At 46.3% G+C, this 22,089-nt stretch overlaps 2 protein-coding genes across 5 annotated transcripts in view; both read left to right on the top strand.

The window, feature by feature from the left end:
• RALGAPB (Ral GTPase activating protein non-catalytic subunit beta) overlaps nt 1-9,703 on the top strand; it is a 100,331-nt gene extending 90,628 nt beyond the window's left edge. For all 4 annotated transcript variants that reach the window (XM_049699169.1, XM_049699168.1, XM_012534095.3 and 1 more), the window contains 4 exons: nt 1,580-1,688; nt 2,465-2,543; nt 4,798-4,946; nt 5,791-9,703. In XM_049699169.1, the coding sequence (XP_049555126.1) occupies nt 1,580-1,688; nt 2,465-2,543; nt 4,798-4,946; nt 5,791-5,984 (531 nt within the window). In that variant the 3' untranslated portion in view covers nt 5,985-9,703. The remainder of the gene's footprint in view (nt 1-1,579; nt 1,689-2,464; nt 2,544-4,797; nt 4,947-5,790) is intronic.
• Nucleotides 9,704-9,853: 150 nt separating this feature from the next.
• Nucleotides 9,854-18,074, top strand: ADIG (adipogenin). The gene is made up of 3 exons (XM_004272842.4): nt 9,854-12,282; nt 15,998-16,127; nt 17,884-18,074. The coding sequence occupies exons 1-2, from the start codon at nt 12,156-12,158 to the stop codon at nt 16,108-16,110; spliced, it is 240 nt and encodes a 79-aa protein (XP_004272890.1). The 5' UTR covers nt 9,854-12,155; the 3' UTR covers nt 16,111-16,127; nt 17,884-18,074.
• The last annotated feature ends 4,015 nt before the right edge of the window (nt 18,075-22,089 follow it).

Raw genomic sequence — 22,089 nt, 5'->3', positions numbered from 1 at the left:
ATTAGTATCTTAATTTTTTTAATCAAATTCTTATGCTTTTCTTTTTTTCAGCTTGCAACAAATATTTAATTCTAATTCAGTCTTTGTTGTTTTCCTTGATTTAACCATTTCAGTTCCGTGCTCGGTTCTTTCATCCATTCCATCTCAAGCCTAGGTTTTTATTTGGTCCCTAAAATATCCACTAAAGGTACAACAGTTACTATACATTTCATAGCATTAATCATGCAAAATCCAACTTAAGTCTGACAACATACAGATGACAGCATTTTGAAGAATCGCCCAGTGTTTGAATAAATGCACTGAGTGAGGCAACACAGCAGCTACTACAAGAAGACAGCATTTTACTTTTATCCTTTTTTCTTACCTTATCAGATGTTATGTCTTATCTGTGTTCTCCCCTCATGTTATGTCTTAATCCTTACTGGAAAGTGACTGAGTAAGTGATAACAAGACTACAGGATCAGTTTACAGGTGTAAGAAAATTGATTTAGAACAAATAGTAAAAAAGACAAAAGAAGTGTAGTGTAAACTTTCCTGAAGCCCTTCTTCCATTGTAAAGGAGTTTAATTTGGCTCTTTCTACACTTAAAATGATTTTTAACGTTAAGTATTTGCTTAAAAGAATATGGGAGAGGTTCACCTTTAAAATTGATTTGGGAAAAAAAGTTAACTTGTATAAAACTCTCTGAAGTAGACTGATTTTGAAAATCATGAGTTGCTACCTTTAAAAAGGTTTTACAGAATACAGTTTGGAGAAGAACAAGTCAGGTAATGCAGAATTTTAGTCAGATATAATGGTCAGGGATTGCTACTCATTTTCTGAATGCCAACGTGGTTACGATTAGAAGGGAACTTCCTCAACCTGAAACAGAACTCTGCTAGAAACCTGCAGCTAACATTATACTTACACATTATTCTGAAAGCTTTCCCACCAAATGGAGTCAAGGATGTTTGCTCTCACTACCTCTATTCACAAGATAGTAGAGGTTTTATGCAGGGAAATAAGAAAAAGAAATAAATCGCATAAAGCTTGGTTATTTCTTAAAATCCAAAGAATGACAACTCTTAAAGCACCATGTTTTCATTTACCACATACTTTGCAGACTACTAACAAACTTAAGGAAAGAAAAATCATATCAGTAGATACAGGAAAAGCTGTTGACAAGAATTCAACACTGAAAGGATCCCCAGGCAAATCAGTGATGTTGCTATGATGGAAAAATCGTCCTGCTTTCTGACCATAGAGATAGACTCAGATCCTTTTTAAGCACTCATTAAGGCATTGCATCAAATTTTATTTTTATAACTATAATTGTTTACTGTTCCTTATCTTTTTTTCATTTGAAGTTTCTAGACCTTCATTTCCTTGTTCTAGTTTGAGACTTGATAAACAGAGGAACCAAAGAAGGGCTTTTTTGCACATGTATTTTATACTTTTTTCCAGAAGTGACTTCCCATGACGTGATCCTTATTTCACTGGGTAGCTTGATGAATGTATGGTTGTAGTTTTATTAAGCCAGTGTTTTTTATTTGTTTGTTTCTTTTTCTTCCCCTCTTCTGCTTTTCTCTGCCTCATATAGCTCAGTCCCAGTTCCAGAATGAAGAAGCTGCCTCAGGGGCGCCCTGTGCCTCCCCTTGGACCTGAGACAAGAGTTTCTGTAGTCTGGGTGGAACGCTATGATGATATAGGTACTGTGTAAGGACTTTGTCCATTAATAAGATTATAATAGGATGACGATGACTTGTTAAATGTCTAAAGGGAGTGGCAGCATAGGCCCTATATGGTGGCCAAGAGCTGGAACTGGAGTTCAGCAAGCCTGGATTTCATTAAGCCTTAGGTCACTCATGTGTTAAATGAGTGATCCAGCACTTATTTCATAGTTGTGAAGATTTGATGAGACTCATGGTTACAAAAAGCCTTTAACTCTTCTTGGTATGACAGTTACTGGTTTGTGACCACTTGGTCCCACTGCATGTAGCCCCCAGTTACCCCAGAACCTCTGGAAAGGAGAAGGGGGAACACCTCCCTCACCCTCTTTCCACAGACCCTACTGTCTTATTTTAGTGTAAAGCTTAATTTGTCCTTAGGGATTGTGCTATGGATATGTTTCTCATGATTTTTATGTAAGCTGCATTAAGAACATTAGAAATGTGTATTTATCCTAGAATCTCATCCAGCTCAGAGTTTATAAGAAAGTGTGAAAGTTGCTTTCCAGAACTTCTAAAGCTATTTCCAAGCCCTCTAAGACTATAGATTATGTTCTGTAAAAACTCTCTGCTTTAGATGAACTTATCTAAAATACGTCTTAAGGGAGAATTTTTTTTTTTAATTTGTGAAGAATAGTTAGGATTATATATTTTAGGATAGCGCAGTCCATATATATGTTGCCTGCTATGTGAAGAGATTAGGAAAATAGGTTTCCTAGGAGGGAGATATTAATTGTAATGCTATGATTTTCTTCCAGAAAACTTTCCCCTCTCAGACCTGATGACAGAAATCAGTACTGGTGTGGAGACTACTGCAAATAGTAGCACTTCTCTGAGGTACGCTCTATACTTGCTTGAAGTTTGTCAGCATTGTGTTTAAGCATAGAGAAACCTATTGTTTACAGTATGTTGATTGCAGTTTCATTAAGAGATAAGGACTTTAATGAAACAAAAGGGATGAAGGCAGTAAGAAGTAAACGTAATTAGGGGAGAAGAATCAAAGAGAGAAGTTTGTAGATTTGCACAAGGTGATCAAATTAGCAAGGATTTTTAAATAGCATAATTAATTGCTGCTTAAATTTATCTGAGGCAAAAAAGAAAGACGGAGAAGTGGAGGCAATTAAGTATTAATGAAGGCTGATAATAGAGTAGCAATATTAGATAGAAATAATGGAATTAAATTGGTCAAAACATTCTGGATAGATAGCAGTTAAAATGTCCTCATCACATAGGAGCTATTTAATGGAAAAATATTTCTAAGTAAAACATAATACTAACTTTATTATAATACTAAGATTTTTATTTTAGCTTTTCATGCACAAAAAGGATAAAAACAGAATAATATGATTCTAAGAATAATAAGAATGTATCTGTGCAGGCTTTATTGTTTCAGAGCTTTTTGCTTGCTTGTCTTTGGTTTAAACAAATAATTTATATCAAGCTAAACTTGATATTTTAACTTTGAGTAAGTTCCTTCTGTTTCCATGATCTGGTTTGTATTGCACGTAAGATGAATTTAGATTACTGTTGTAGAAACAAAGTCAGTAAAGGTGGTTTATTTTAACATTATCATATTAAATTTCTAGAATAGGGCAAGTCATTCTTAAAACTTCCATGTTTGCTTTCGGGTTTTTTTGGCCTCACTGCGTGGCATGCGGGATCTTATTCACAGTTCCCCGACCAGGGATCGGAACCTGTGCTCCCTGCAGTGGAAGCACAGAGTCTTAACCACTGGACTGCCAGGGAAGTCCCCATGTTTTTTATGCTAAAGTATTTTAAAGCAAATTACAGATTTTCTAACATTCTAAATATGCACCTCTGAAGATTAAGAACACTTTTCAAATAGATAAAGATAACATTATTACAGTAATAAAGTTAGTAGCAATTCCTTAATTTCATCTAGTAGCCAGCTCACATTCAAATTTCTCCATTTTCCCTAAAATAGTCTTTATAGCTGGTTTGTTTAAACCAGCATCCATTTCATCCATCTGGTGTTAATTCTTTCAGTCTCTCAATACAGAACAGTCCTGTTTTTTCTTTTTTTCGTCCATGACACTGACTTGCTGAAGAGACCAGGATAGATTTCATGAGGGGTACTTTTCTAGAACTAGTTTGGAAGAGAACTTTTAAGTGTCTTGTACTGTTTGTTGTTGTTTTAATCTTTTTAGGTCAAAAGTTCTAATATGATTGGACTGTAAAATTTGTGTTTTACTAGTAGTTTAGCAAAGTTTAGAATTTGTCTTGGGGACAGAATTAGTATAGGATTGATTTTTATTAAATGTCTTAAAAAATTGACTCACTGTCCCTTTGGCCAAAATCACTTTAGAAAGAAAGCTCATTGTGTTGCAAAACAAAAGCAAACCAAAACCCTGGCATATAGCATCGAAGAGTAACATGGGTACCTCTAGATGCATTGGCATAGCCCTGACACATGATGTGTAATTCAGTCTTCTAAAAGTACGGTTGCTGACCTTGGCAGCTGTGTTACCTGTTCAGAGGCTTTGAGGGCTTTGACTGTGCTAAGATTCAGCCATTTATCACCTCTGCTGAGGAGGACAGTTGCAACTGACCCAGACTAAGGTCCTCCCGACCTCTTTCCCCAGCCCCTAAAAAAAAAATCATATCAGGGGTTCCCATAGTGAGCCTAAACTGTATTTCCACTTCTGCTCTGAGGTGCCAGCATTGACTGTGGTGGAATTCCCTGCCCTCTGGCCAGCCCCACTCTTGTTCCCTACAGGAGGGAGGAACTAAGTAAAAGTAAAAAAATGGCTGGTTGCTATTGATGGTTCCCCACCATACATTTTTCTGGCCTTTCCTTCCACCCTGTGTCCCCAGTGATTTTCTAAGCACAATTTTTAGCGCCTTTTTTGGTCAGCTTCAAAAGGCCAACCCCATTGATGGGTAATTAGGGTCAGGTGTTGGTGTGGGGAGCTTCACCGTGGGCTCCCAGAAAGAAGATTCTGAGCAGACTGATCACTTGTCTCTTCTCAAATACTGCCTCGCAGTATGTCCCCTTGGTATTCTTATATTATACATGGGGGACTTCAGCTCTTGAATATCTGGGGTAAAAAGAGTTTTTTCTTTTCTTAAGATCTACTGCTCTTGAAAAAGAAGTTCCTGTCATCTTCATCCACCCTTTAAACACTGGATTATTCCGGATTAAAATTCAAGGAGCCACTGGAAAATTTAACATGGTCATCCCTCTTGTGGATGGGATGATTGTCAGTAGGCGAGCACTCGGTAAGCTTCATATGTGGCTGAAGGATTGAATTTTCTTTTCATTTGTTTTTTTAAAATAAATTTATTTATTTGTTTATTTTTGGCTGTGTTGGGTCTTCGTGGCTGTGCGTGGGCTTTCTCTAGTTGCAGCAAGCAGGGGCCACTCTTCATTGCGGTGAGTGGGCTTCTCACTGCGGTAGCTTCTCTTGTTGCGGAGCACAGGCTATAGGCTCGTGGGCTTCAGTAGTTGTGGCACACGGCCTCAGTAGTTGTGGCTCACGGGCTCTAGAGCACAGGCTCAGTAGTTGTGGCGCACCGGCTTAGTTGCTCCACGGCATGTGGGATCTTCCCGGACCAGGGATCAAACTCGTGTCCCCTGCATTGGCAGGCGGATTCTTAACCACTGCGCCACCAGGGAAGTCCCATTGAGTTTTCTATTTTTTTTTTTTATTTAACATTTTCATGAACCAAAAAGAAGTATAAATAAGGAAATGATGATATTACTTAGTAGGTCCCACATGTGGAAAATCCTGTGGCTCTTGTTAAAAGGAAGCATGTTTGGCTCTGTTTTGAAGTGTGCTTAATCGTGTAAGTACGAGCACAGCTGTAATTCACAAACTTCCAGTACTGGAAAACGAGCATAGTTGTTTACACTCCAGGGCAGGAAAGGGGTTGTCAGGCTAGATTTTGATTTTGTTTTTCCATGTCATTGTGTGTTTCTTCTGACAGTTCTATCTTAGTAGAGCTCTGTCTCTCTGGGGACAAGGAGTTTTGCAAATGGAATGAAGTAGTTTTGAGTTTGCAGAGAATAGTTCACTTGAATACTGATAGTTCACCTAGCTGACTAAAACCCTCTGTTTTCAAGGTTTTCTGGTGAGGCAGACTGTAATTAACATTTGTAGAAGAAAGAGACTGGAAAGTGACTCCTACAGTCCACCACATGTCCGCCGGAAACAGAAGATCACCGACATTGTCAACAAGTACCGGAACAAGCAGTTGGAGCCAGAGTTTTATACTTCACTTTTTCAGGAGGTTGGACTCAAGAACTGTAGTTCTTAGACCACTGTCTGTCTAGGACTATTGAACTCTAGTTTGGAGCTATAATATCAAAGCAAAACAATTTGATAGGTGATCACTGTAACAATAAAACAAATCACTCCCCAAGAGCTTACTGTTTAATCACCAGAATAGAAGAGACACATTATAAACCCATCTGAGAGAAGACTTTTCGGCTTTTTAGTGAAATGGGCTCCCAGACACAATCATATTCCTGCTGGTAATGATGATATACGTTTTAGCCATAAACTTTCTTTTAAAAGTGACAATTTTAGTTAAATATAAGCCTTTTGAGGAGAAAGGCTTTTATGCATCTCAGTTAAACATGTGCATTGGTAGTTTCAAATTTGCAAATTAGAAGTTGAAGATAGTTTTATACCTCACTTTTTAGGAGGTTGTGTTCAAAAGTAAAATCTGTCTCAGAATCTTCCAGGACATTTAAAGACTCGTGTTGATAGCATGGAGGAGAAGGAAGGAAACCTCAACTTTCTGCTCACTCGTAGGTCCATTTGTCATCCAGCTCTCATCCAAATGTCAAACTGACGGAAAAGAACTTAAGTGTTTTTTGCTCAGATAAGAAGTCTGAGATTAAAATATTTCATAGTTTTTCTCCACACTTCAGAAAGTTATCTCATCACTGCAAAGGTCTGTCTGAAGGCCTCAGTTTCTGGGCAGCCCAGGAACAGATCTAAAATGGAAGCATGGCCCAGTCCTTTAATGAGGATACAAATGGAGTTTGTGGAGTTAAGTTAGAAGACAGCTGTGATGCCTCCACTCTCTCCATTATTGTCTAGCTCCGTGACATTATGACAGGTTAACCATTTGTAATTCCTTGGTAATTTCTTGGTTAAATATTAAGAAATATAAATTCATAGCAAAGGTTAAACATTATTTGGTTTCATCCATTGTCTCATTTCAGGACCAAGCAGGAAACTGCAGTAGTTTATGAAGGATTCTAATTTGGGGTTCAGGAAATAGCCTCTCAACGCTACTAATTCAGATCTCTCCCAGAGAGCTACTAGATTTCATCATAATTGACAAACATTAGTGACCACCTCCTTGGGTGGCTGCTTTTAGAAATGGCTGTTGTCATATTTTCTGGACTTTGCCGGCTGAAGGCACAACAAATCCCTGCCCGGGTTTTTGAAATACTTCTGTTACCTCGCTGCTACTTTTCTGCCAGGGTGGCCAGACCCAGAACATCCTTACAAGGATTCCTGTTACAGTGCTAGAGTATACACTGCTCATTTCTCCTATTCTTATGTACTTTCTTCTTTATTAAGATTATTTTATGTTAAGAAAATAAGTGACATTTAAAAGTCCAAAGAGGAGTGATCACAGTTGTATAAGGGGTGATTTCCCACTTGAACTCTGATGTCAGTAGATTCTGTAGGTCAGGCCTACAACGGTCTGTTTGGTTTGATGTTTTGGTAGTTTAATTAGAGGGTGGGGAATAGTATAGGACCTAATTCCCTGTGCAGATATTTCTATTCCAGAAGTACATGTTGATATCTATGAGCAAGAAACGGCATAGCAGCTCTTGGTTTTAAATTTGCCGTACCTTTTTCTTCGTGTTTGTTTTAAGCTCAGGTAAAGGTAACCTCCTCCTTCTATGACTCCAGTTTCCATTCAGGGTATAATATTATTCAGTAATTGATTTTCTTTTTAATCTGGGCAATAAATTGATGTTTCCAGATGGTAGCATGGGGGAGGGGGTTGTATGATTAGCGCGTTCTACCCTAAAAATGTTTTAGTAGCTCAGCAGGTGTAAAGTGAGGTTTAACAACTTTCATGGAAATTCCAGATTGACATTTCATGGGAAAAAATGAGCACTTGTTCTGATGGATGTGGACAAAGAAGGCTATAAATTAACGTGCAACTTATAACATTCCAGAGGTTAAAAATAACTGATGCAGGTGTACCTCTTCAGTGTGACTCTTCAGATAACACTTTTACCTTTGGCATAGTTCTGCTGTCAGCAAAATGTACGGTGGTGTGTGTGTTGGGGTGGCCTTCCTGATGCTTCAGTTTGCTCTAATTTCTGACAACTCTTTGTAATTCTAATGGCTTTGATAAGTCAGTGAACAACCATGTTGAATGCATTTATGATCTGGAAGACTTTGTGGGCTCCAGGGAAGGAGGGATGGATTTAGGACTGTGCTGCTCCCAGAGACGTGAAACCCCAGTGTGCACAGCACAGACGGAGTATGGGGCACACATACCTCGTCAGGTGCCGACTCCTGCTCAAAATCACATCTACCTAAAAAGGGAGTGTGGTGGGGACCCTTGGACCTTTCACTATTGTGGGTTTGAGTTCATGGTCACTAAATTCTCTCAGCTGCCTTTGTAAAAGTCACTTTGAGTACAGTAATGCCAGAGGAGCATATTTAGTCTCTAATAATAATCTTTAGTAGTCCACTTGATAAATTTGCTAACATAGGTTCAGAACCTTTGGGGGGAAGCCAGGACCACTTTGGTCTTTGGCTTAAACAATTTAGTTGCTGCATGTGACAGGTGCACCAGGGTGTGGATGAGTGTGGCATTTGTTGACAAGGAAAGCATTACCCAGGGGACAGAGGCAGGTAGCCCCTCGTAGTCCCTTCTCACATTTGGGGGGTAGGGGCTCTCTCCCCCTCTCTGATTGGGAGCATTGAGGACAGAGGAGGGCTTTTGCCTTTTCCTGTTCAGCCGGCTCTCTTTTGTCAGTGCTTCCTCCTAAGACCCCCTCCTGTCCGTTGGCCCTTTGACCTGGATAGTTACATGGTGGTTTGACCGCCTCCCGTCCTGGCAATATATACACAACATGCATGCATGCTGTCCTCCATTTCCAGGTCTTCAGGTCCCCTGAGGCCACCCATTCTCCTCTGGACTCATTTATAAAAATAAAATACCTACATCTTTGGCCAGTAATGTCAGTTCCTACAGGTTTTGTGTGTGAGGGCTTCATGAATGGTTACTTCCTGCATACACTGAGGAAGCATTTGTCAGACTCTGCAGAGTGATTTTTAGAGAAGCAGTGTCTTCAAGAGTATTTATTTATATTGGAAGGTGGAATTTTACCCAAAGAAAGTGGGAGTCAGCCTTGCTCAAAGACATGTAGATGGTAAAAATGTATCGGAGGTAATTTGACACTCCTGCTGGTAGTTCTCCATTCAGCATTTTTAAACCCCTTCAGGTTATATCTTCCTAAAAAGAATTGATTTATATGTTTACATGAAATGGTAAGTTGCGTTAGGTGGTCTGTTTTAGGGATTTCCATGACAGCCTCTTTTCCCGAGATGGAGAGATTGGAGGTAATCCACCCGTTCAATGTGGAATCAAACTGTGGGTTCTCAGTAGCTAAAGAAGCCATTTACTGTATAGTGTTTTTCTCGGAGTATCAACTCATGTTTTTCAGATGCTTTTCTTTTTTTAATGGTGAGGGAAAGGTATAATTTGGGATTCCACAGTGCCTTGCATACAGTAGGCGCCCAATAAATATTTGTTGAAGCAAACCAAGTTTCCCAAGTCCTTGTCTCTTGCAGTGACCAAGAACATCTTTCTCCTCTGAAGGGCTTGGCAGTTGTGGCTAAAAAATAAGCAGTACCATTATTTGCTTGAAATCATATACACAATTTGTATGAATTTTGGTATGTTGCCAAGACATGATCTTTTTCTTATTGTATTTTCTGTAAATATTTCTGGCACTGAACTGTAAAGTAAAGGCGAAATGTAAATATGAAGGTGTCCTGTGTACCCTCGCCTCCTGTGTTTCCTCTTCGTCAGTTAGGGAAGAAGGCCCAGAGGCTTGTTTGTATTTATGCAGCCCCTTTGTCCAGAAGAAACCCATGGAATATTGAATGTAATACATTTAGTCAATTAAATTTTAAGGAGATTCTTATCTAAAAATGTCATGTGTGCTTTTGGTTTGATTCTGGCATGGGTGTTCTTCATAATTTAGATCAGTAGGTTTTCACCCTGGTTTTGTAGAGTATCATGAAATACTCAAAATTTGATAAATTTAAAAAGAGAATTATTTGGCCTTCTATGCTGGAAGGAGCTTGTGTAACTAAAGCCCTGCCAACAGAGGCCCACCTTACAGAGGCTAGCAGTTGCTGAGCGGCTGGCTGGCTCTCTGTGTCCTGGGAACACAGAAATGCCAGCTGAGCTCCCTGCCTGCAGAAGATCTGAGCTCTGCCAGGGCTGGCCAGTCAGGAAAGCAGAGATGCAGGGGGAGGTCCTCCCACTGCCCACTGGCCCTTTGAGTAGGGTCTTGGCTGCAGAAGGTTCCATGGGGCCAGATTAACACCTAATGCCTAGGTAACACGTGGCGGGGGTGGGTGGGTGGTACCACTTGAGCAAACAGCTGTGGTGCATGACTCTGCCAAGAGCCACCCCTCCAGCCTGGCACTGACTCCACGTGACAATGCGTGGCCCCCCAAAGTGCAACTGGAAGCCAGGGCTGCGAGTTGCCTCCCCTCAGGTGTGTGTCCACACCTGCTTGCCTCCTCACCACAGGACCTGCTGCTGGGTTCTGGTGGCCGGGGGAGCTTAGCCCTGGGCTGACTGCACGGTGGCCCTGTTTTGGGGTCTGGCAAGGGTATGTGTGTTCGAGCCTTTCTCAGCTGTGCTGCTCAGCTCTTTCTGACCCCAGCCCCTTCAGAACCCAGTGCCAAGGGACCTCCCTGGTGGTCCAGTGGCTAAGACTCCGTGCTCCCAATGCATGGGGCTCGGGTTCGATCCCTGGTCAGGGAACTGGATCCTGCATGCCGCAACGAAGAGTTCGCATGCTGCAACTGAAGATCCTGCGTGCCACAATTACGACCGGCACAGCCAAAAACGAACAAACAAAAAACAGTGCCAAGAAATCACCCCAACCCAGACCATCCAGCTCTTGGTCTTGGCCCCTGGGCCCTGAGTGGCACAGCTTGCCAGGCTACCGTGTTTCATGGGTGCACATTCTAATACCATCTGCCCTGACCCTCCTCTGCTGGGGACTTGGGTCATTCCACAGCTGGGCTAAGACTCCCTTTAAACACACTGGCCCTCCAAACCCCAGCTGTCCCCGCCCCCATTTTTACTGTGGCTGGACCCCTCTTACCTTTCTCCCTGGGCCAGTGTCTTCCTCTAAGGGGGTCCTTCCACTCCATGTCTCCCCTAGGTCTACCACCCACTTCCTACAGCGGCTCCCCCAGCCTGGAACTGGGTCTGCCTGACTTTCCAACCTGTGCTCCACGAGATGCCGTGGTCTGAAAATCAAGTCGGCCTCAGACTGGTTGCCCATTGACGTGTGGCGTCCGAGCCTCACCCCCTGGAGGTTCTGACTCTGCAGAGCAGGGTGAGCACGCCAATCGGCATGTCTCATACGTGCCGTCCAGCCCCCTCCGCCCCTCTGCTGGCAGTGGCTGAGGCAGGTGGGCCAGTTGGAGAATACCACGCTTCCGCCTTCCTCCCCTCCATAAGCAGCAGCTGCTCTTCGTGTGGACTTCCCGCACCTACCAGGCTCCCAGCCTGGCCAGAGTCTCTCTCCAGCTTAGGGGCTGTCAGGCCCTGGGAGGTCCAGCGCCTCCTTCCTGTCGTGGGACCTGACGCGGAGATTTACTGACTACTCCATAATGAAAGAATGACAGAGGCGAGGGGGAGAGAGAAGCTCAGCATTTGGGGGTGTCTTGCCCATTTGGGAGATAAAGGAACAAGTTTCAAGTCTTAGAAGCTCTTCACTGAAAACCCTAATAAGGAGAGATGCAGAAGCTTCCAGATTAAATAACAGTCATTTACTGAGGGCCTTGCTGGCTCCAGAAGGAACATGTGACCTCAGATATATGAACACCCACCCGGGGGCAATTTGTATCTACTTTTCTAACTTTTAGCAGCTTGGCGAGGTAAGGATTATTTCCATTCTACAGGAGGGTCGAGGAGGTGTCACGTGAACCCACAGCATCTTACAAGGATTCAAACCCAGGCCAGGAAGCCTGAGCTTTTGTTCTCAGTCAAACTGTCCCACTGTCCCCAGTTTCTTCCCACTCGTCCAAAACAGCTCTCTCTTCAGCTGCCTGAAGGACCTTGTGGTTTCCTTATTACGTCACCCGTTCAGTCACAGTTGGGCTGAGAGCGGAGCGTGGCCCGGCCCGCCAGGTCCCCAGGGCAGCCCTGCCGGCCCAGCCCAGGCCAGCCTGGCCTAGCCACACACGCACCATGAAGTACCCTCTGGTGCCGCTGGTGAACGAGCTGACGTTTTCTTTCCTGGTGTTCTGGCTCTGTCTGCCCGTGGCTTTGCTGTTGTTCTTGCTGATCGTCTGGCTATACTTCTTACTCAGCCAAGGTGAGCTGCCCAGGCCCGGGCCCTAATCCTGGAGGCTGGGCAGGGCGTGGGATATGCTGGGAGTCCCCAAACAACTGCCGAGAGAGGGGCGTCCTTCAGGCAGAGGGGTTTCCTGCTGGCTCCGGGAAAGCATGGACTTGGTAGTTTAGCGTTTCTTAACCTGGAGTCCCAGAGTGAATCCTGAGTTTGGAAAACAATGTGTGTGTGTGCACATCTGGCCCTTCAGGGGCCACTGCTAGCATATAAGGTCTTTGGTACATATGAAAGTATTGTATATGTGACTGCGAATTTAGTTAAGATATTCTAGATAGAAGATAAAACGGTTTATTACTTTTGCGCTATAATATAAATATATTTGTGGTAAAATAAACTTGGAGCAGAAATGTACTTGGAATTGGTTATCGTGTATACAAAATTCATATTATTTCTGAAGAAGCAGTAGTCATGTACCACCGGTAATAGAAGCTATTATTATCAAAATGTGTATGTAAACTATATATATATATACAGAATAGTGGAACTATAATTTTTGTGTGAAATATGGTGTCAAATGTAAAATGTATGTTTCAGCATGGCAGTAAATGCTTTCTGTTTTTGTGACCAATCATTAATTTAGAAGGAATTGAATCTTTATAATAAATAAATAAATACACATACAAAAAGGTGTCCCTTCAGGGCCACAGCTAGCACATAAGGTCTTTGGTACAAATCAGAAAGAGGTGGCCCCTCTGGGCAGATGAATTAGTAAAAGACGTCCCTTCCTGTGAATGCAGCCAGGGCACAAGGCTTGGTGAGCAGAGCGTGGGCTGGCTTTCAGCCCCTCTCGGCCCTCAGCCCTGTGCTTTTGCAGTCAGCAACCAGCTTGATGGGTACAGCAGCCTTCAGCATTTAGCAGGTGCCCAGAGACCATTCACACAGTTTCCTGCCCAGACCGCACATCAGGGAGGATCTGGGTTTCTGTGGGACACAGGATCACAGAAGCTGACCGACACCTGTCCTGAACTCAGCATGCCACCCAGAGGAGTGGGAGGCAGGGCGAAGCAGGCCTGAGGGAGGCTGGGAGCGGTGGGCCGGTGGGGACGGGGGACGGCCTGGCCACGTGGCAGGAATGACACTCTGCTCCTCAGGTGTCCCGTCTCCCCCGGCACTCCCATCACCTAGGGGCCTCTTCCTGGGGACTGCTTGACCTCCCACCTCCCGCTCAGCAGCCCCATGACCTTTGACCACCTGCGCAGGGAGGGCACTGAGTGTGCTGCCAGCTCTGCTCAGATGGTGCTCAGACAAGCTGAGCAGTTCACCCCCAACTTGCCCCATAATCTCACATGTAGGGGCCGGCAATTGTGCAATTGTTACGAGTTCCTGGCGAGAGCTTCCAGAAAATGTTTGTTTACCAGGGTGGACGGCAGCCCTCCCTGAGGGCCAGTGTTGGGTAGAAGGCAGAGCCCTTGCCTGCAGTGGCTATAAAATCCCGTTTCTCCAGAGTCTAGGGGATGTGGGCCCAGGTTTCAGCTTTGCCCCTTAATCGTTCATAACAATAGCTTTTTTGAACACTGTGCTAGGCCTGTGCTAAACACCTGGTGTACCTTATTTCATTTAATCCTCAGACTAACCCTGTGAAATAATCCTTATCATACAAGTGAGGAAACTGAGGTTTGGAGAGAAGTTACCTGTCCAAGGCCACACCCTTAAGAGTGCCGACTGTCCAGTGTCTCACCTGGGCCCTGACACCTACCAACTGTGGGACTTGGGGCGAATCCTCTCTGAGCCCCAGTTTTCTCACCTACAAAATGGAGATAATAACGGTCCCTACCCTTTGGGGCTGTGGAGAGATGCATGTCAGGGGCCGGGTACCTGTACACACATGGCACATAGCAGGTGTTTGGAAGCTGAGAAATAATCCAGGCAGTGTCGGTTTTGTCAAGGTAGGAGGAAGTGTAGGCGTAGCTTTGGATGGGTTTTCCGGAAGGTGGGACACCTTCCCTGAGGTCCAAGGCACTACCCTCCTCCAGCAATTCATTCTCCTTGGAGGCCCATCTCTAAGCCATCCACAACCTGCCCTGTCTGACCCCGCTCTCAGACTTTCTCCTGAGAGGCTGTACCCACTGACATCTCACACGGCAGTTTGAAACAGGTCCTTTTGTTGATTTTGCATTGAAGAGAAACTGTCCTTAAAGTGAGGCAAGCAGCCCTTCCTCAGGGTCCCCGTCTTCTTGGGAATCTCAGTATTTCTGTGTTCTGTCTTTGTGCTGAGAATTGGCTCAAACCCAGGGTCTGGACCTGCCAGGGATTGGGGGGCTGGGGCTCGGGACACCCTGGCCTGGGGTTTTCTCTTCTGCCATGGATCTCTGGATTGGAATCAGTCTGGCCTGGAATCCAGTATGAACAGCCGTCAAGAGGAGCTCTGATTCCCCCCTCCCCAACCCCACCTGGCCTGGCTCAGCAGGGCGGTTTCAGAGCCCAGAAGGGAGAAGGTTGAGCAGCAAGTGCCACGTGGCCCACGAGGACGTGAGGATGCCAATGCGCTTTTCCAAGTGGAGGCTGGAGCAAGTTGGGGGGAGGGGGGAGCTGCCTGGTGAGATGGGTACAGAGGCAAGAAAAGATGGTTGGCAGCTGAGCCCTGGAGACGCTGGCCAGGGAGGGCAGTGCTGATCCCCAGCCTGACATAGGAAGGGAGGATGAAGCCTCCGAATTCCCTGCCTTTGGACAAGGGCCCCCATGGAACTGCATGGAACTGTGGAGCCGGGACCTGCTTTTGCGTCCAGCGCTGCCACCTCCCAGCGGCAGGAAAACCTACACGTGTTATTAGATGGGTACCTGAGCTTGCTAACATGGCATATCTCGGGAAGGCAAGGTAAGAAAAGAGGGAGAAGGGGGAGATTATTGTTTTTCTGAGTATGCTCAAGTTGTTTCACTGGTTACAGAGAAGTAGAGGAGGTTGAAGACAGCCCCTCAGATTTCAGACCAAGAAAAGGCCGAGGGGGTTTCCTGGTGGTCTAGTGGTTAGGATTCGGTGCTTTCACCGCCGGGGCCTGGGTTTGATCCCTGGTGGGGGGCTTTGGTGGGTGAAGGGGGCGTTCTTTTTTTTAAAAAAGGGATTCTACCATATACTTCTCTGCAACTTTCTTGTAATATACCATAGACATCCAACAAGTTACAAGATACAGATCTAATGCGGGTGTTTTGCAAGCCTCATGACATGCCACACGTGAGTGTGCCACACTTCATCGCCCAGACCTCTCATGATGGACACACACATGGTTTCCAGGGTATTTTAGTGTGTGTGTGCGCGTGTGTGTTTCACCATAAAACAGTGCTGTAAGGGAAACCATTGGACACATATACTCAGACATTTGTTAATGAATGAACTGGTGGATGGATGGATGGACAGGTGGGTAGGTGGGCTTGTGTCTCCTCGGTGACCCCTCCTGGGCCATGCTCAATACAGGTAGGTCATTTGCTCACCCCTAGGGTCCTTCCTCTTCTAGAAGATGGATGTGTCATGGGCCAACCTTCTTTCTTGGTCCCAGCTCACCCTTCAAGGCCCTAAAGTCTTCCTGAGGTCTTGGGGCTGTCTCATCTGCCATGCTTCTGCCTTGGCCCCCTGGCCTCAGATAAGGCTGCAGGGGATGCCTGGGCCCTGCAGGGGGCTCCTTTAGCATCGAAAATAGGAGCTAGGATGTGACCACTGAAGAGGCCTTGTCTTGTCCCTCCACAGATTCAGAGGAAAATGACTCAGATGTTTGCTTTGATTGGGAGCCCTGGAGCAAAGTCCCCGCCAAGTTTTGCCAGAAGACGTTGCATAGCCAAGAGGAGGAGAGGCCCTGCTAGTGAGGCTCTTCTGCCAGGTGAGGCCCCTCTAAGAGGTGGGGGGCTGGAAACAGGAGCCTCAGGGCCTGCCCAAAGCCTGGGGCAGCTGCCATGTTGGAGCTCTCCTCCCTCTACCGTGTTGGAAATCTTGCTGTCTCTGCCATGTCAGAGAACCTTCTGCCTTATTGTGTGGGAGACCTGTTTTCGCCACGTTAGAGGACCAGTCACCTCTGCCGTGAAGAGTTTCTTTACAAAGGCCCCCCCACCCATTATCTCTGTGACCTCACCTCCGATCACCCTCCTTAGGGTCTTTGCACTGGCTGTTCCCTCTGCCTGGAACCCTTCTCCCCACACATACCTCACCTCGAAGGGTGCTGCTCAAATGTCACTTTTTCAGTGACAACCACCCTCCTTAACACTGTAATCTTTTCCCCACTCTGGCTCTGCTCTATGTTTTCTTTTGCCATAGGACTTATTACCCATGACGTGCTCGATAATTGATGTCTCCAAAACATGCACAGCAATGCCTGACACACAATGGAGGCGCCAGAGATATTTGTAAAAGGAAGGAGAAAGACGTGATAACAATAGTAACAGTAATAATAATGGCTGATATTCATTGAGTGTTTAATAGGTACCAGAGCCCGTGCTACACATTCACAAGCTCACTTACGGAAGTCCTATGAAGAAGATATTATTTTTATCTTCATTTTACAGATGGGAATTCAGAGTGTCAGTGCAGTTAAATAATGTGCCCAAGTATCAGGGCTCTACCCTCACTGAACAGCGAGGACACCTCATCCATCCCAGTGGGATTAAATGCCATTTCTATGCCAGTGACTCCAAATGTATCTCACTCTAATCTCCCTTCTGAGCTCTATTATCTGTCCCCTCCATGCCTTTTCATGGCTAGAATGGGATTCTTAATTCCCTTTGCTACCCAACAAAGCAAAACACGGCACCCGATCTTCTGCCAGCTGGTCCGCATCTCCATGAACAGCATTGCCGTTGGTTGGTCTAGTTGCTTGAACCGCGAGCCTGGGAGTCATCCATCATGCCTTTCTTTTCCTCCCACCCACGTCCAGTCCATCAGCAAGTCCTAAATGCCATCTCTCATGCATCCACTTCTCTCTATCCCCAGGGCCACCATGGCCTGCCCTACCCCAAGGTCTGTCCCTATGTCTCACTCTTGGAGCCCCTGCCTGTCCGAGTGGAGAAAGGAGGTGGTGGTGAGAAGCAGGGGCCCTCACTTAACCTCAGTCACACTGACCTTGTCAGGTCATGACCTTGACAGTTGAAAAAGGAAGTTGAGGGCCCTTTCCCCAGAAAAACACACACCTGGACACGCACTCAAGAGTTTTGTGCTCAGGGCCAGGTTCACAGGTTGTCACCTGTGTGGTTCCACAAGGTCACATGTCCAGAAGAGCCTCATGCTTCGTTTAATGTTCTGCTGTCACTGTCTTGAAATTCTTCATTTTTTTTTTTTTTTTGGCTGTGCCACGTGGTTTGTGGGATCTTAGTTCCACGACCAGAGATCGAACCCTGGCCCTCGGCAGTGAAAGCCCAGAGTCCTAACCACTGAACCACAAGGGAATTCCCTTGAAATTCTTAGTTTTTGAACAAGGGGACCCACATTGTTCATTTTTTTAATGGGCCCCACAAATCACATAGCCCTACTGTTTGTGTACAACTAATGGGGTAAGAAAAGGAGATATTCGGACTCTGATATAGAGCCCTTCCTGCCCCATCGTGGTTCTGTCTCCCTCTTACTCTTTCATCTCATTGTCACCCTAGATCCAATGTTCCACTGCTTCCCAGCCTGGTTTACCCAGAGTCAGCGGGGCTGCAGCAGCGACCGAGGTGGATGGGAGACTTGCCGGGGAGGGGAGAGGACTTTGGCGAGTGAGGTGCTCCCCAGGGACCCCCGACTCGTCTCCTCCACTGATGGACACACGAACGCCTCCAGAGACCCGGCTCTTCTCCGTTACAGACCACCTCCCAGTCCCCCCAGGGAGGAGCCTGAGCCTGTGAAGACAGTATAAGCTGGCCCTTGGGGAGAAGCTGCCGACTGAACTCAGAGGCCCGTGAGGGCAGGCCCCTGAGAAACCTGCTGGGCCTGACCAAGTCCACTCACTTGACAAGCTGTGCAGCCCGGGCCCAGCCCTGGTACCACCTTGAGCCATCCTGACCTTTGGGAATCTCTTTCCCACCTGTTCAAAGGGCTGGGGGATCTTGCTCTGAACTTCTGCTCTCTAATTTCAAACTCACTGTATGTGAAATCAAGCTCAAAATCACTCATCCTTTTTTATTTTTTTTTTTTGGCCATGCCACGCAACTTGCAGGATCTTAGTTCCCTGACCAGGGATTGAACCCCGGGTCCCCGGCAGTGAAAGTGCCGAGTCCTAACCGCTGGACCACCAGGGAATTCCCTCAAACTCACTCCTTGATTAGTCTTCAGGTTGATTTTAATAACAAATATTAATTTTATAACTATGTACATTATCTGCCATTTGCCTAGTTACAATAGGAAGAGCTCACCTTTAGTGGGTGCTTACTGTGTGCTAGGTGCTTCACTATGCATTTTTTATACACGATTGTTTTTTCTTTTTTTTTTTTGCCGCGTTGGGTCTTCATTGCTCCACACGGGCTTTCTCTAGTTGCGGCGAGCGTGGGCTACACCTCGTTGCGGTGCACAGGCTTCTCATTGCGGTGGCTTCTCTTGTTGTGGAACACGGGCTCTAGGCACGCAGGCTTCAGTAGTTTTGGCACATGGGCTCATTAGTTGTGGCTCGCGGGCTCTAGAGCGCAGGCTTAGTAGTTGTGGCTCACGGGCTTGGTTGCTCCGCAGCATGTGGGCTCTTCCCGGACCAGGGCTCGAACCCATGTCCCCTGCATTGGCAGGCGGATTCTTAACCAATGCACCACCAGGGAAGTCCCACATGATGGTTTTTAATGCTCACAAGCATTCTGTGAGGTAGGGTCTTTGGTTATTCCTGGTTTACAGATGGGGAAACTGAGGCTCAGAGTGGTCAAGCAACTTGCTCAGAGTCACACGGGTAGGATTGGGATTTGAACCTGGACCCTGACTCTAGCGCCTGGTCCCTGTTCCACTGTGCCAGTTCTTCTCTAGGTTGGGGTGTTGGAGGAGAATATGGAGGAGACACAATGTTCTGACCTTTCAAGAAACACCCTGTCCCTGTACCCCCGCTGGCTACGGGCAAGCAGCAGGGTTGATGGGCTGGAGAAGGGGACAGGCCCTCTCAGGGATCACCTGGGTGTCATCTTTGTGTCCCCTCTTTCTTTCTCACCCCACATCCCACCAGCCACCGTAAGACTTCTAAACAAAGGCAAGAGAATGAGTCTGAATTATTAGCGCCTGAATTATTAGCTAGTCTCCTGGACCTTGTTCTCTCTGGCTCTGCTTTTTTCTGCCCTATTAGAGCAATCCATCCAAAACACAAATCGGAGCATGTCTCTCCCCACCACCCCTATCTTTCTCCCTCTCTCTCTCTGTCTCTGTGTGTCTCTCTCTGTGTGTATGAGACACACACACACACACACACACACACACACACACACGCCCCTTTCTCCCCACACGCTTTGTCACGAGCTTCTGTCAGTGCTGTGCTTTCTGGGGGCTTTCCTGGCATTGAATAAACGCTTTTAATAACAAAAAGCTCCCCTTTGGCTGAAGCTCCCCCCCCCCCCCCGCTGGCTTTGTCTGACATTTTCTCCAACTGCCCTGCTCCGTGCAATGTACCGTTTAGTGCCCCTGCCCCTTTGCTGTCTGTAGGGGGCTGCTGGGGCATCGTTCAGCTTCCTGCTGACCCAGAAAAGCCACCAAGCCCCCCCCCGACCGTCCACCACCCGCCCCCAGCCATTCTGGAGGAGACAGAGGAGCCTCCTGGGGCGAGCTCAGGCCTTGAGGGAGGGTGGCCGCAGCCTGGCTCTGCAGGAAGAATGTCCGGCCGTGCTCCCGGAGCGGCGCCTGCAGCAGAAGGCGGGCCAGACAGCTCCCTGGGGCCCCTGGAAGGCTAGCAGCTCTGGAGGATTGTTGGCTGTGTGTGTACGGGTTGTCTGTGGAAAGATGCCCTCCCTGCTTGGGTGGGAGGCTGAGACCCCCGGCCTCTGAGGGAATGGATTGAGGCCCCCTTTCTGGCATTTTGTCTGGTAAGGCAGGAGGGGTGTGTGTGTGTGTGTGTCCTTCTCCCTGCTGCCCAAATGGCCCTGGTGGCCCTGGCTTCACCGTGTCCCCAGATCCCACGGGTCCTCATCGCCAGGCGGCTGGGGCGCTGTGCCTGGGCTGGGCAGACCTGGGCTGCAGGTACAGGAATCCCAGGAGAGGAGAGGGAAGGTTTGGGCCACTGGTGTCTCAGGGCCAAGCCCGAGGGGCGAGGGGACCAAGTTGAGTACCCATATGTGCTGGGGGCATGCATCATCTCACTTCATCCTCACCACACACTTGTGAAGCAAGAATTCCTCTCTCATCCTACAGATGAGGAAACAGACGCTCTGGGAAGTCAAGTAAATGGCCCAAGGTTACCGCCAAGGGGTGGAGTGGGTTTCTTTTTTTTTTTTGACTGCATGTTGAATCCATGCCCCCTGCAATGGAAGCATGATGTCTTAACCACTGGACCACCAGGGAAGTCCCTGGAGTGGGTTTCAAACCTTGGTCCGTGAGACCCCAAACCCAGGCCTTTCCTGGGCCACACACTACCCTGGGTCACTGAGTTTTGGATACTTTGAGATGTGAGTAACCCCCAATATGTGCCATTTCCCCTTCCTCTGGATGAAGAGAGTATTAGGGACTCCAGGGCTTCTTTGGGGCTCAGGATTCAGGACCCCAAACTGTGGAGTCTCAGCTGGGTTAGTGTGGTCATCTCGACTGAGAACTGTCACCCCCTTCCCCCTGCTCAGTATGCCTCTCACAGCAAAACCAGAATTTTTATTTATTAAAACAATGTCTTTACATTTATTTTATTTATTTATTTTTTTGGCGCCGTTGGGTCTTTGTTGCTGCGTGCAGGCTTTCTCTAGCTGTGGTGAGCAGGGGCTACCCTTCGTTGCAGTGTGCGGGCTTCTGATTGCGGTGGCTTCTCTTGTTGCGGAGCATGGGCTCTAGGCGCGAGGGCTTCAGTAGTTGTGGCTCGCAGGCTCAGTAGTTGTGACCCGTGGGCTCTAGAGCGCAGGCTCACTAGTCATGGCGCACGGGCTTAGCTGCTCCGCGGCATGTGGGATCTTCCTGAACCGGGGCTCGAACCCATGTCCCCTGCATTGGCAGGCGGATTCTTAACCACTGCGCCACCAGGGAAGCCCTAAAATTTTTATTTTTATTATTATTTTTGGCTGTGCTGTGCGGCTTGTGGAATCTTAGTTCCCCAAGCAGCGATTGAACCTGGACCCTCGGCGTGGAAGCATGGAGTCTTAACCACTGGACCACTAGGGAATTGCCCAGATCAGAATTTTTAAAACGTCATTTCTCCTCGACTGTGATTACAGCATATTACAAACAATGTGATTCTGACAGAAATTCAAACAGTACAGAAGTATATGCGCCTATTTCCCAGAACCTACTACTGTTAAGGTTTGGACATATACCTTGGGAGAATGTTGTGACATATATAAAGCTGTATCTATATAGTTCTACGCAAATACAACCATGGTAGTGGTTGTGCCTTTACGCTTCCTTTCAACCCTTAATTAATGTTATGGACATCTTTACATGTCAGTAACATAACGATCTAACTTATTCATTTTAGTGGTCTCCCAGAATCCAGTTTTATGGGTATCCTTTCGTTAATTAGTTCCTGGCTAATTTAGACATATAGATTGGCTCCAATTTTTAACCATTCTAAGCAATACTGTAACGGACATCTTTGGGGATTTGTGTGGGTAAAACTCATTCCTAGAAGGGTAATTGTAGGTTTTAAAGGACCAGTTAGAGTCTTGATAGTTCCTGCCCAATTGTCCTCCAAAAAATGCTGTAGCTCAGAACACGCC

Source organism: Orcinus orca, chromosome 16 (genome assembly GCF_937001465.1).
Source record: "Orcinus orca chromosome 16, mOrcOrc1.1, whole genome shotgun sequence".
Taxonomy (NCBI): domain Eukaryota; kingdom Metazoa; phylum Chordata; class Mammalia; order Artiodactyla; family Delphinidae; genus Orcinus; species Orcinus orca.
This window is presented reverse-complemented; position numbering and strand designations above follow the sequence as displayed.

What these genes read in the sequence shown, in the direction of transcription:
- ADIG (XM_004272842.4), top strand. Translation starts at nt 12,156, where the DNA reads ATGAAGTACCCTCTGGTGCCGCTGGTGAACGAGCTGACGTTTTCTTTC. An exon ending in ATACTTCTTACTCAGCCAAG is followed by an intron (nt 12,283 to 15,997) that starts GTGAGCTGCCCA and finishes GTCCCTCCACAG; the next exon opens with ATTCAGAGGAAAATGACTCA.